Genomic DNA, 13867 nt, shown 5'->3' with positions numbered 1-13867 from the left:
CCAGGCTAACTACCAACCAGAAAACGATGCTATCCAGTGAACTCTTGCTCTGACAATAAAAAATTCTATCACTGGGTTAAAAAAAAAACAAACTATAAAATATGGCTACAATTCCTGATCGAGGTTTCACTATTGCCAAGATCACCCCCCCCCACGAGGGAACCAAGGACGAGTCAGAGTCTTCATATTTTCTTTTGATTCACAGATCACATCCCCTTTTTATTGCATAAAGTCTAACGAAATCTACTAATGAATAATTATTACTTCATAAGATAGAGAGGAGGAGGGAAGATCCGCCTGCAGGAGTGGAATGCTAATTTGACGGAGAAGGGCTGGCCAGGCAGGAGGTGGGGGGGGGTGTATAAAATAAAACCATTGCAATTTGCTCGCTGCAGCCCGCACAGTAATCTCATATCAGGCAGGGACTTTCCCCACCCCGTGTATTTATAATTTGAGAAGAGCACGGGATTCTAGACTCGGAGAAGCCCCCTCACGTTCACCGCGAGCTGGCATTTTAGTACAACAGGCTTGATTTCCCAGCCAGCTGCGGTGGATTCTCCCTGGAGCCCCTGAGGCTCCCGGCTGCCGGCCCAGTCAAGGCCGATTCCAGTGGGAGAGCAGTGGCCCAGCGCCGCGGGGGGTCCAGGGACCTCCTTCTCGCCCGCCCCTCCGCCCAGTTCCCCAACCCCCAGTGTCTCCATCACCCAGAAGCTCCTTACAAAAGGGGAATCCCTTTTCCTGTGTTTATTTGCGAAGAGGAGTCGGGCAAACAAACCGCCACCGAAAAGCTCCCCTAGACTTCTCTGGGTCCCAGCTGGGCAGTTCTGTTAATGGTCCGGCTTGGCTCCTTTGGATGTTGGAGATGTGGGGCGCTACTTTGTTAGATCCCTCACCCTACCCGCGGAGGTTTTCAGCAGATACAATTTAAATTTTGGTGAGTGCCTTTTAAAAAAAGAAAAGGAAAGAAACACACAATCCTACCCCTGGACTTAATTGACAAATGAGAAGACTCCCAGCTTCCGCCAACCGAGTGAGCAGCAGTGAGTCAAAATCTCTCTCTCTCTCTCTCTCTCTCTCTCTCTCTCTCTCTCTCTCTCTCTCTCTCTCTCTCTCTCTCTCTCTCTCTCTCCCCCCCTCTCCCCCCTCCCCCCTCTCTCTCTCTCCCTCTCCCTCTCTCCCTCTCCCCCTCTCCCCCCTCCCCTCTATTCTCTCCTCTCCATTTCTCTTCTCTTTCCCTTGCATCTCCATCAGGACATGTTAACCCTTTGCTTTTCATAGAAGTTGCTCGGTCTAGTCACCTTTAGGGGGTGGTGGGGCGGAGGGCACCTTCCACTTTAAGAGCGCTCCAATGACAGGCCCAACAAGCCCAGTGGGTACAGCTTCGAGAACCCACACTACTTTCCTGCCTCTCCAAGTGTCTGTAGTTGAAGGCTGATGAACGCTGGGTACTAGCAAACCCGAGGGCGGGCTAGGAGAGCCTGGGAGGAGGGACTCTCTTGGGGTGCGGTGGAGGGGGGGAGAAACAGTGAGAGGAGAGAGAGAGGAAAGAGGGAGAGAGAGGGACAGTCCAGTCACTGCTGTGTGAGTTAGATAACCATCAAAAACTAAAAAGAAAAAAATTTGTAGCGACCAGGCAAGGGGAAAAGGGGGAAAAAAAAAAAAAAAACCAAAAACGTGATTGTATGTGAGCGTCCCCGCTCTCCCTCTGCGGGAACCCAGAAACGCGATGCAGCACCCTCTGACGGGGGCCACCTGCGTGGCGCTCCCCAACGTGGGCATGTGTCCCCAGCTCTCCTGTGCCTTGACTTTCATGTACTTACAGCAGGTAAGACGCGCGGCTCTTTCTCGGTGGTGGCGGTGGTGGCTGACTGCTTCCCGGCTCCTCAAGACTGGGTACTGCTTCAGTGGGCTGAGTGTTGAGGGGGTTGGGGGGGGCTCATGTGCTGGGACCAGAGGAGGTGGGTGAGAGCCTCTGGTTCTCAGTGGAGCCAGAATGCTATTTTCATTCACCTGTCTGAATACTTTGAATGCTGATTTCCAGCCTAGGGGGACCGGGGAATTTGAAATGGAAAACTGTCTTTTGCTCGAGAGCGTCTTTTCTTATATTGGAGGTCCCAGAGGCGATGGGAGACACCTTTGATGCTGAGAGTTCGTGAATTTGTGAAGGCATCCAGATGCCTGCAGTTTTAATTAAGCTGTTTTAATATGGAGTTAAACAAAGTGTGTGTGTGGGGGGGTGTATGTGGGGTGTGTGTGTGATCTTTGTTAAGTTTGTCTGTGATGTGTGTTCCACAAGATTCAGAACCTGTTTAGATTTCTCCTACACAATCTGCTTTCAAACTGCCCAGCAATGCTGTGAGAAGGTGAGCTTGGTCTTACATTGTCTTTGTTGGTCTGGGTAAAAGGGGGTTTTATTTGCTTGTTTGGTTGTTTATTCCTGGCCTGCCCAATCCCTCCCTCAGCTCCGTGGTGGTGCTGCGATGCCTATTGGCTTTATCCCTATCCAGTCCACATTTGAGAAGATTTGGATGAGGTCCTTTCAGTGTCTCCCTGGGCCCCTCTGGATCTCAGTGGCTTTCCCTCTTACTAGAAAGGTTCTGCCTAATATACTACTCCAGGGCTTTAGAAACCAACCCCCTAGTGCCACCCTGTTCTTTGGCTGACTAGCTCTGTTATGGGGCAGGGTCTTTGACTGGGACTTGGCAAGATTACAAAGGTTTTTCCTGCTGGTGGGAATCCACCTGCCCCCAGGAGTCCCCATCCTGTCCCCTGAAGTTTGCATGATGGTGATCATTTTGCTTGCCTTCCCATGAATTCACTTAAAAGGTATCATCGGTTAACGTGTGTGTTAACCAAACTTCCTTTGCAAGAGTTCAGAAGGGCCTCTTTCCCCCAAGATGTTCCACTCCAATCTGTGTTACAGGGATATATGTCCTCATGAAATGTCAGGATTCTAGTTTGAACATTTGGGTAATTTGTTATCAACTTGATTGCCTCCGGAAAATATTTTTTACAAGTATTTTCTCTTGCAAGTCTTTCTTGAACAAATTAGTTTGGCTTATGTTTTTAAGTATTTGTTTTATTTCATCTCTCATTTAGTAAATCATGCCAGGAACCATCTCTCAGGAATATAACGATAACATATGATTCATCAGCTCCTACCATCTCTTTGCCTCCCCTGCAAATGTGTGTGAATGCCTGTGTGTTTTACATCAATCCCCCACCACAATAGCAGCCTGGTAGGAATGTCTTCAGATGGATTGAAGCCTCAGCTGGATTGAATCAAATCATTAGTGTAAGTGGATCCTTTTTTTTCCTCTCATTTTATTTGTGAATCAGTTGGAACAATGTTACTTAAGTACAATGTTACGAGTGCTCAGTGATTTCTCAATTTCCGTGTGTGTGTGTGTGTATGTGTGTGTGAATTCATCTGTGTTTCTGCCTTTTCCATCATTAAACTGGTTTGTCATTTGGGAACTACTTAGCGAAGAAGGCAGTGACTTAAGGAGAGGTTATTCTTGCTGTGAAAAGGAGGAGTGGGGAAGTGCAAGGCTTCCCCACTCTGGAAAACACCTGCTGTGGAAGGGCGCCTCACAGGAAGTGTGGCAGCCATAACAAATATTTAGAAGTGACTAAATCAACAGCACAGTTCCCTGGGAAGGTAGATGGAGGCTGGGTTTGATATGAGGTTTCCATACATCCTCCCCTTGAAAGAACTTGAGGTGTTTCAGTGAAAGTGATTATAACACCGTACAGTGACACAGGGCCAGAACAGGATGTGTGTGAGAGAGATGTCTTCTACCCAGCTGCACTAAATTCCTGAACTATAAGATAGGCAGACATTTATGTTTGCATGTCTTATTTGCAATCAAGTTTTTTAACCATCACCCTCCCCCATTGCAAAGACTCACTATCAGAGTAGGAGACCTGTGCTTTGGGTCATCTCTTCTGGCCTTTTACTGCCGTAATAGCGTGTGCCCAGGTTTCATGGTACTGTTTTTATTTAGCAGTTCAGAGAATTGGCTGATTGGGAGTGGGAGACAATTCCTTTTAATCTTCCTATGCTTTTCACCAGTATAGACTGTACATCTTCCTGTGTGTCACCACCGTAATTTTAACTTGCCATTAATCTATAACTAGTATTACATCCCATGTAGTGTGATGAATAGAGAGCTCATTCATACTTTGAATGTATGAGTGATCAAACATAGAATCAGGCACCATTTACCCTTAGCAATACCTTCATTTGAATCATTTTATTTTACATCTAGAAAAAGGCATGTGTCAGAAATCACTGCCATGCCAGTCACTAGTTACATAAGAAAATAATAAAAATTCACCCATTTTATTTTGAAACAGTTCTCATTTTGCTTTGTCAATGTGCACATTCTCATAGCGTATGGACTACTGACTCTTCACTAGAATATATTATCTCAGAATGAAGTTTCAGACAAGAGTTATTTCCTATCCAGTATTCAAGGAAAAGGACTTTGTTATATGCTATGTTTACCTCGCTATGGACAGCCCACCTTCATTCCTAAAATCTCTCAAGAGTCCTCCTTAAGACAACTCATAAAATACAAAAATCAATCAGGATACTTCAGCCTGGGAGTCTAGTCTGAGGGCTCACATGAAAACAACAGAAACCTTTTGCCACAAATAGCTTATTCATTAAGGCCAGCGAGGAGGCAACTTCCCTGTCTGCATTCTTTGTCTTGTTCTCCATCATTTGTTTCTATTTCCCAGTAACTTTCCTTCAGGTAGATGTTTTCCAGCAGTTATGATTTCTTTTATTTCCCCTGTCTTTTTCTCCCTCTCCTCTCTTTTCTAACATCCAAGACATTACTATCCTTTGGAGCTGTGAGATGGGATAAAGATAAGTTACCCTTTTGACATCTTGATGCTGGAGCCAGTGATGTCATCAGTTTCACTTACACATACATGCTTATCAACCCCTGGTACATAGCCTGCATTTGTGGTAGGAGTCCACTTTGAGAAGGGACAAGGTTGCTGGAGTCATCGGTTTTTCATCCTGATCTCAAGGCCAAGCCCCTGCCTCAGCCTCCAGTCTTGATGCACAGTCGTGACCGTTTGATGGTGGCATCTTCCTACAACTCAACTTCAAGATTGTGTATCTCCCCAGGGTGAAATCTTTCTAGAGTTCCTAAGTGGATACTCATTTGCTTTGAGGCAAAATTCTGAATTATAATTCCAAATTTGGAGCATATTATTGATGAGATCAAAGGAGGCTCTGTTTTGTGTTCTCTAATAGAGAACACTGCAAAACAGTGTGCACACAGACACAGAATGCCCGTATATCACAGGGAGCAAATGCAGGCCATCTCTTTCTTGAGAAGGGATACTGAGACTACAGACAGGACAGACACTGTGGTTTGTTTTATGATGAAGGCTTGATGCTCCAGTCCTCTGGAACTGTGTTTTGTACTGAGTTTCAACTCCATGAAGATCAGTAGCTTATTAACTTCCTTTTACTTCTTCCTCCAACACCCTCAGTGTCTCCCAGTTCCTTTCTATGAAGGCTTCTCATCCGTCAAGTCCTGTTCACTCCCAGCCTTTTAATCAGCCTAAATGTAACAACAAATCAAATACTTAAAATCCACATTAAAGAGGGGGAAAGAGAGGGCCTCTAAACTGGCCCATGCCACTGTCAATATGTGAAGATGGGTCATTTTTCCCCACCTAATGGTGATGCATGAGGTTTGTTTTAAATAGTGAAGTGGTTTGTACAAAGGGTAATTCCTGGTAAATGAAGCCATTGCTCATGGTGGACACCTTCAGATCGAAAGCAATTGAACTGAAACCCGCACATCAGCCCTTTCTGTCTTTAATTAGAAAGTGCTGCTCAGTGTGGAGGCTCACGCGGGAAGAAAGGCTTTCTTACTGAGGCTGGCCAGGGCGGGGCGGGGGGCAGGGGTATGGCCTCTATGCATCAGCCGTGGTTATAAATTTGGAAAACATTAGGTAAGCCATAACAATTATGGCTGCATGGGAAAGTTCAATTCTCATCGGAGTTACTTACCTTGTGTCTCGGACTGATGATTTACGGAGGGGACAAATGGCATTTTATCACATTCTTTCTTCTTGGCTTAATCCCTTGCTGATTTATTAGATAGTGCTGTGGATTGAGGGTAGTCAATAGTGTCAATAATGCGGGAAAGAATTAGGATAGATTATCTTCATGTCTGAATTGTTTAATGGAATCTAAGTGGCCAGAATGAGCACATTTCTAGGCCTGGGTACCTGGCTGATAGGAGACATGTCTGCCTGCTTCTTTCCTAAGACATTGGCTGCCATAAATTGCTTAATTAATCCTGCTGGCTTTTCTGATCTTTTCTCCCTAACCATTGGAGAGAAGGTATGCATGATTGGACTGTCCTGAACTAAGTGAGGCCATATCCAGTAGACTGGGGTGCTTCATTGCACCCCGTCCCCATGGAGAGAGGAGGGTAGTGTTGGCGTGAAATTAGCTTCGATCCCCCCGTTAACTACAGGGTTGCTTCGGTTGCCTCTGCGTTAAAGCTTCATAAAACATTGTTCATTTATGGATACCATAATGCATCTGTCTGTCCTCAGACAGGAGTCTCTTGTGCCATGCGGCTCTCCGCCTGCCATTTCGTGGTAGGTTGTGTGTCAGAACGCACAGCCAGCAGCTCTTCCTGTGCCAGAGTGGAGAAAGCCCATGTCATTAATGCTCACGCACCATCTGTTTTCCTTACGGCCGGCCCTTGAGTGATTGTCCAGTAGCTGATGTGCTGAGGGTAGACAATTGTTTTTAGGGGGTTCTGATTCATTTCACCAGGCTTTCTGCCCCAGGAGGAGGCATAATGCTGTTTATTCATATTGGCCAGTAAAAAGCAGTGTAGTTTATCAGGCAAATCATGGTCTTCTGGAAGAGAAAGACATTGCAACACAGTAAACAAAATCAGGTTGGCACATTTTTGCCTAAGGGGGCTGGTGATGGGGAGGAGGTCTCATCCTGAGAAAGAGGCAGGGCTGGCAGGTGTGGGCATAATTGTCCCATCTGCAGAGACCTCTTTAATGGACAGGGAGAGGTGTCCCAGTGTTCTGCTTAATTCAATTAAGAGAAGCATAGAAAGTTCCATTCATCAATAAAGTTGCATATTTCCGGTACAGCCTTGCAGGACTGAGCACTGGCCAGTGGCTGTCACTGTGATAAGATGTGCCTCTTTGGGGCCTATTGAGAAGGAGCTGTGTCAAATAGGGTCAGCTCTTGGGCACAATAGCTCAGAAAGGCCCCAAGCCTTCTACCATACTGAGTGCAAGTGTGCTAGGGAAATGCAGTACACATTGCCCTTCAAGAAGACGGAACCTGGAAAGGACTTTCCAGAGAACCCCAAACTTAGTGCCTCAGCATCGCAGCAGATTAGAAAACCGGTGATGTGGATGGAGTGCCCCGACTTCCAACATAGCTTGGGAGGTGGTGGGTTTTCCTGCTGTCTCCGCTTTCCTAGCCTGTTGCAGTCATTACTGTTTGGTGTTGACAGTGAAAGAGCAGATGATTCTTTTCCATTGCGTGTGATCCTCTCATAGAGATTCCTCTATTGTGGATTTATATTTCATATATTTGGCAAGTATTGTATAGTATCCAGAGAAGCACTTTGTCTGTGTTCACTGACTGACCTGGTTCACTGTAAGCATGAGGGTGGAGACCCTTCATCCTGTTCCCAACTCCACCCACAGTGCCTTGGGGCTGATATACATGGTAGAGAATAGTTGTTCAGTAAACAGCAGTGGATGAATGCCTGCATTCAGATATCCTAGAATCTTTATGCAGAGGAGACAGCGCTCACCACCCTTCTTTACCTGTGTATAATTATCCATTATATAATTTATTCATTTTCATTTGTTTTTGTAAAAAAAAAATGTTGCCAAGTATTGTGACTATTTTAGCAACTTAAAAAAGGAGTTTTGCTTTTATGGATCTGAGGCTCTAATAAAGGAAGAATTGATGTAGACAAGGATCAGCCCAGGAAATATGTTCAGATTACTCAAATAAGTTCAGGAAATGGAGAAGATGGCAGATGACATCCAGGGGGGTTTCTGCAGACGTGCTGGTTCTTCTGATCTGAGCTTCAAGGGCACTGGGCATGGAAAAAGCTGACGAAAGCAGTCTAGGAGTAGGCAGGACAGGGAATGGACTGGGAAGATAGCTCAATTGGTACAGTGTTTATCATGCAAGCATGGAGACCTGAGTTCAATCCCTATCACAGTCAGGCATGGTGGCACATGCTTGTAATCCTAGCACTGGGAGACAGAGATAGGCAGATCCTTGCATCTTGCAGGTCAGTCAATTTAGCCTACTAAGCAATTTCTAGGAGAATGAGAAACCTTGTCTCAAAGGGAAAAAATATACAGGGTAAATGATGCCTTAGGGATGAAACCTGGTGATTTTTTTTTAACCTCCTTGCACCTGCACACAATGCGCACGCGTGCATGTGCACACACACACACACACACACACACAGATCAAGGGTGAAGGTCTAGGTTATGAAAGACATTATGCCAAGCTCAAACCTAGACTCACAGAGACATCAAGCAGTGGGCTGGGTACTGTACAAAGTGGCTAATCTCTGGGAATAGAATACAGGCTCTAGCTTGTGTTCGTGTGCCACATTGAAATGAGGCACTGGGTGGAAAGCACAAAGGGTAAAAATTCATTCATTCCTCCTTGAACTAATGGAAGAAAACCCTTTCAGAGCTGTGAAGAGATGTCTGTTATATTTGGAGCCAAGATGGGGACAGCAGGTGGAGAGAGGGTCTTGGTCAAACCTGTAAAGAATGACATTCATCACGTCACCAAGGCTACCAGTGGCAACCTTGTAACCGAGGTCAGTGTGATGGAGAAATATGATGGGAGAATCAGCTTGAATGAAACAAACATGGTCCGCTCTTTCTCTACCTTTGTGTAGTCAAGCATCTCCTTCCAAATTGTTGTCAACCCCCTATTACCAGCTGAGTAATTTCAAAATCAACATATATTGAGACTTACAAGTACACTTGCCCAACCACAGCTGTGATAACATTTTCCCAGTATACCCTCGCTCACTGCAAGTTTATACAGTTTATGTGTGTACTTATTTCTTGCAGTGCTTGGGCCTCCCACATGCTAAACAAGTCCTCTACCACTGATCTTCATCCATCTTCAGGCTTCTTATGACATGTTGAAACAAAGTTTTAGTAAGTTGCCCAGGCAGGCCTTGAACTTAGGGTCCTTCTGTCTTGGTTTCCCTACTAGTTAGGATGATAGGCCTGAGCACCCACCACTGTCTGTTTATTCTGTGTTCGTTGAACAATGGGTCAGATGTTCTCTTAAATACTCAGTAAGTAGAGCCCAGGAGAGTCTCGATATCGTTTACCTGTGTGCCATTGATACAGTACTGTTCCTGGACACATATCAGCTTGGTCTGTTGCATATCCTAAAAGTTTTCTACCATGCCTGATTTGTAATTACTCTTTCCTGCCTCCCTCTGACCGAACCACAGAAAACAAGACTTTAGTTACCTTACTACGTTCTTCATGTCACCTCTTCTGTGACAGTGACCCCGAGTACATAGCAAAGGAAGATAGTTTTGAATGTAAGGTCTGTGGTACACAGAGGGCTTCGAGACAGTGGGGCCGGATCAGGGGGCTGCTGCTAGGTGGCACTCAGCCTAGTTCTAGCTGCCAGAGTCGTACCCTATTTTGATCTTGTTCTCTGTGTTCTGTTTCAACACACACAGAATCAAAATTAGGAAGCAGTGAAGGAGTCAAAAGCGTTCAGAAGACCAGTGTGTGTTCTCAGGGACTGAATGGCTATTTTTCTTTTCCTTTGTATTCATAGAACAAAGTACAGGCAGCTACAGGTCTTGAGGGCTTCAGATTTCCCAGAACTGAGGAGTAAAATGCATGGAAAGTTGGTATTTTAATGAGACTTTTCTTGGAGTCGAATATTGCCCAGGATTTACCTGGAGACCCAGATTCTTCTTATCGGAAACAGCAGACGCATCCATGGGTTTCCTTCCAGGAAGACCTGCTTTCTATCCAGGCCTGGGTTGGAGCTGCCTAGAGGAAGGGTCAGAGCTGAGAGATGATGGCCCCCCCTTGGAGTCTGTTGGGAGCACGAGAAACTGTGGCCTTGAATGCCAGAGTATGAGGCTTCAAATTGTTTCCAACTGGCCAGTTCTAGTGCCTCTCATATTCAGCATCTAAAACCTGTCCTCTCTTAGAAGCCGTGGGTGTCAGCTTCCGCTCCGAAACAAACATGTTTTGCAAAAAGTAGGTATCTGTTGCCCTTGTATATAGAGAAGAAATCAGTAGCTGAGACTTAATCCCAGCTCTGATATTCATGAGCTGATTCGACTGAATTGAGCAAGTCACTTAACTTGATTTGGGCCTTAATTGCTTCTTCAGAAAAAAAAAAAAAATCAAGATGAGAATGGCCATTTCATATTGTTCTTTCTGAGGTGAAGTGAGATTCCACTCCGAGCTGGAGACTCGGTGAACAGCCAGTTGATGCTCAAGATGTAAGAAAGATGCTAAGGTAGATAGATGTTAAAGAGACGAATGTGCCTGTTAAGGTAACACAGGGCCTGCTCCTGGAAGCTGCCCATCAACTTCTGTTTGCTTTTTATAATCTCAAAAGGGGGAGATGCATGTGTCCACAACCCGCTGAGGCTACAGATACTGGGGATCTGGGGTCACTTTGGGTCTTTAGGTCCATACGCCCTTCTGGCTTCTCTGCCACCTCCCTCCCCTGGGCCTTTCTGCCGCTACTGGTGGTAGTAATATGGCTTCACAGCTCAATTAATGCTCTGTGGCAGGAGGAGGGAAAGGAAGGATCGTCTTGCTCATGTCAGTAGCAAAGTTATTTACTTTCAAAAGCTGACAGAATCACACTGCAGGGGCTTCATTTATTTCTATTCAGAATGTCGTAAAGCTGTGTTGTTGGAGACTCAGGGACATGTTGACGCAGATTCTCATAAGCTTCTGCGTGGTGCATGGCTGCTCACATCTGGAGAGTCCAGAGGAGCCCGGGTAGGGTCCAGGAGTGCCAGGGTGCCTGATTTTGATGACAGGGCACATATCCCAGCTTCACCTTGAACTCCTAAATCTGACAGGTACTTTCTCACATCCTGTGAGAAATCACAGGTCCCCTGTGGCCTGATCCTTTGTCCTTTTTATTCTGGAATCAAAAGAATGAGGTGCGAGGAACTGACTCCTGATTCTGAACCACGCTCCATCCGGTGTTCGCTGGACTTTCTGGGAACTCAAAGGCACCTCCTGCAGACAGCACAGCTTTGGCTAACCCATCTATTGCCTCTGCTTATACGGGCTGACAGGCTTGCCCATCCAGATAATCTGTAGAAAGCTCTGCGTTTGTTTTTCCTGTTTTGCTCTCCCTTTTTCTCTCCTCCTTCTCTTCAAAGGAGTCCCTGGAGTTGGTGGAACAGGCAGGTGATGAATGGAATCAGCTGGTGCAGCATCGGCTCTTTCCACTGGGGGTCTCTGTGGTAACCTTGCGCCTCAGGATTCCCCAGCGCTTACTTGTTTTTTCTTTTTCTTTTTTTTCTATTTCTTCTTTGGTTCTGTTCAGAAAAGAAAGCTCCTCTGTAAACAGGAAGTGGTGCTGTGCGTCCATTGGGAACCAAAGAGTCCTGTCATCCTCAACACCGTGATAACAATGACAGAATTAAAATAGTGACATAATCAATAAGGTTTATGGAGTCCTGGGTGGCAGGCCCATGACTCAGCATGTTTATATGGATTATCTCACTTAATCCTACACAAAGGCTTCCAGCGAGTTGATGTTATTTGCCTCTTATGTTTTTGTGTATTTATTTATTATTTGCTTTATGAGGCAGGGTCTTGCTGTGTCCACATTGCCTCCAACTCAAAGCAGTCCTCCTGCCTCAGACTCCCTTGTGCTGGGATCACAGTTGTACACCAGCAGGTTTGGCTTGGGTTTCATTTTTTAATTTTTATTTATGTATTATTTTTATTTTTATAAATGGCACCAGAGGCTCAGGTGTGAGATGTGGTATTTAAAGCCCCATGGTATCTCTTCAGATCTCACACTGAGAAACATGGCTCTACAGTGACCTCTTGGCCTGTCCCTGCTGCCCCTGCTTTGGAGGTTTTCTCTTGTTTTTATAAGAGGCCTGTGCTAGGCAGCCTCTCTGTAAAAAGGATCCAGTTAACAGACTAGTCCTTGCCTTTTCCTTAAAGTAAAACTCATTAGAAAGGGGAAAAAGTTCTAGGGTATCATTTCACTTTGAAGCTGGTCCTGGTTTCATTTAATTCTTTCATTTATTTATTTATTTAATTCACTTATTTATACACAAGAGTTCATCCTGTAAACTAGGCTAGCCTCAAACTTGCTTTGTAGCACAGACTAGCCTTGAGCTTGCAGCAATCCTCCTGCCTCAGCCTCACAAGCACTGGAATTACTGGCAGGGGACGAGCCAATGAATTTTACTTTAAATTGTTAGGATTATTGGTCTCTGTGTCAGGATTCCAAGTGAGGCCTTGGACTTGGGTTGAGAGGGGTGTAAAGCCAGAGCATGAGGCCCGTGGGCAGTGCCCAGAGACAATGATGAAGTGTGTTCCTTACAGCCAATTGCAACCCCTGAAGGCCTGCATTGAGCCAAGCAACTCTTCAACTAACAGGGAATGTAGTCCCTGCCTGGCTCTGTCTGTATTAATGATTTATAAGCAGCGCGACTGGTTTTGTTCAGTAGTAAGGCCTCATCCTGCTCATAAAGGCATTTCAGGGAGAAGGGTCCTGGCTGGCCATGTTGTTACACTTGATGCAGTGAAGGCTGCTTCATAAATCACAGGAGCTACATGCTTTACTACCATCCTGTGTTCTGAGACAGTGTGCACATGTCTGCGGTGCAGGAATGTGTGAGGCGCTTGTATGGGTTTAATCGGACTCACTTAGGGAAGATTGCTTTGCTTTCCATAGGGAACGAACGGAGGAGGGCTAGATCTGCCTTAGGTGCATCGGGATGGGTAGAGTGGCTTCCTGGTGGCTTCCTGGCCCTTTGTTTTGCATTAGATGTTTATGCTTTCCTGTGTTGCCTGTGAAAATGGGCTGACACTACTTCATTAGCATAAAGAGATGCAAACTCCATTAGAATCCACTTCCTTCCGCATCATCAGAACCTGCAGAAAGCTGGAAGGAGGTGGGTGAAGGCAAATGATATTTATTCACTGCAAGCCACTCGCACACTGCAAGCCATATGCACTGCAAGTCATTCCCTCCCTGCTAGTCAGTCATTCGCTCATGCCCAGCCAACACTAGTTTCCTCTACTCTTTAAACAATGGGATGTTTTTAAGCTTTTAAGAATTACCACAATTTCAGTTCCTCACCAGAAAAGCTCTCTGCTTTGTTTAGAATGTGAGGGAGAATGTTTATTATGTGGGCTTAGAATTCTGGATCTAGAAAATGTCCTTTTGTGAAGTGAGCTATAGAAAGCTCTGATTTAACCTCAGTCTTTTTTTTTTTTAAAGTGGCAGGAAATAAAATTGTATGATCATGGGATTTATTTGGAGTTGGGAGTTTCTTTCATGTATGTGCAGATATAAGTGCTCTGATTTTTGTTGTTTTTTTTTTTTCGTCCTTTGTTTTGTTTTTATTTTGGATTGCTTTCTTAATTCTATCATGTGTTTTTGTGTGCTTCTATTTCTTTTTCATTCCTGTAGAACTGAGAACTAATACAGGACTGAGCAAGAGTCTGAAGGCAAAAACAAGACTATTCAGAAAATTTAAATGATGTTTTAAGCCAGGTGTGGTGGCTCACACCTTTAATCCCAGCACTCGGGAGGCAGAGGCAGGCGGATCTC

The 13867-nt window shown here is 45.2% G+C and overlaps 1 protein-coding gene across 3 annotated transcripts in view; it reads left to right on the top strand.

Moving 5' to 3' along the window:
- The first annotated feature begins 1184 nt into the window (after positions 1-1184).
- The window catches only part of Rbfox1 (RNA binding fox-1 homolog 1), a 383510-nt gene continuing 370827 nt past the window's right edge, over positions 1185-13867 (top strand). For 2 of the 3 annotated variants that reach the window (XM_029562015.1, XM_029562014.1), the window contains exon 1: positions 1186-1825. In XM_029562015.1, the coding sequence (XP_029417875.1) occupies positions 1727-1825 (99 nt within the window). In that variant the 5' untranslated portion in view covers positions 1186-1726. Of the gene's footprint in view, positions 1826-13867 lie in introns of all 3 variants that reach the window. The other variant, XM_029562016.1, reaches the window with a different exon arrangement.

This window comes from Nannospalax galili, unplaced genomic scaffold, assembly GCF_000622305.1.
Source record: "Nannospalax galili isolate Female #2095 unplaced genomic scaffold, S.galili_v1.0 scaffold32, whole genome shotgun sequence".
NCBI classification, from domain to species: Eukaryota; Metazoa; Chordata; class Mammalia; order Rodentia; family Spalacidae; genus Nannospalax; species Nannospalax galili.
The sequence above is the reverse complement of the archived record's forward strand: the minus strand, read 5'-3'. Positions and strand labels throughout refer to the sequence as shown.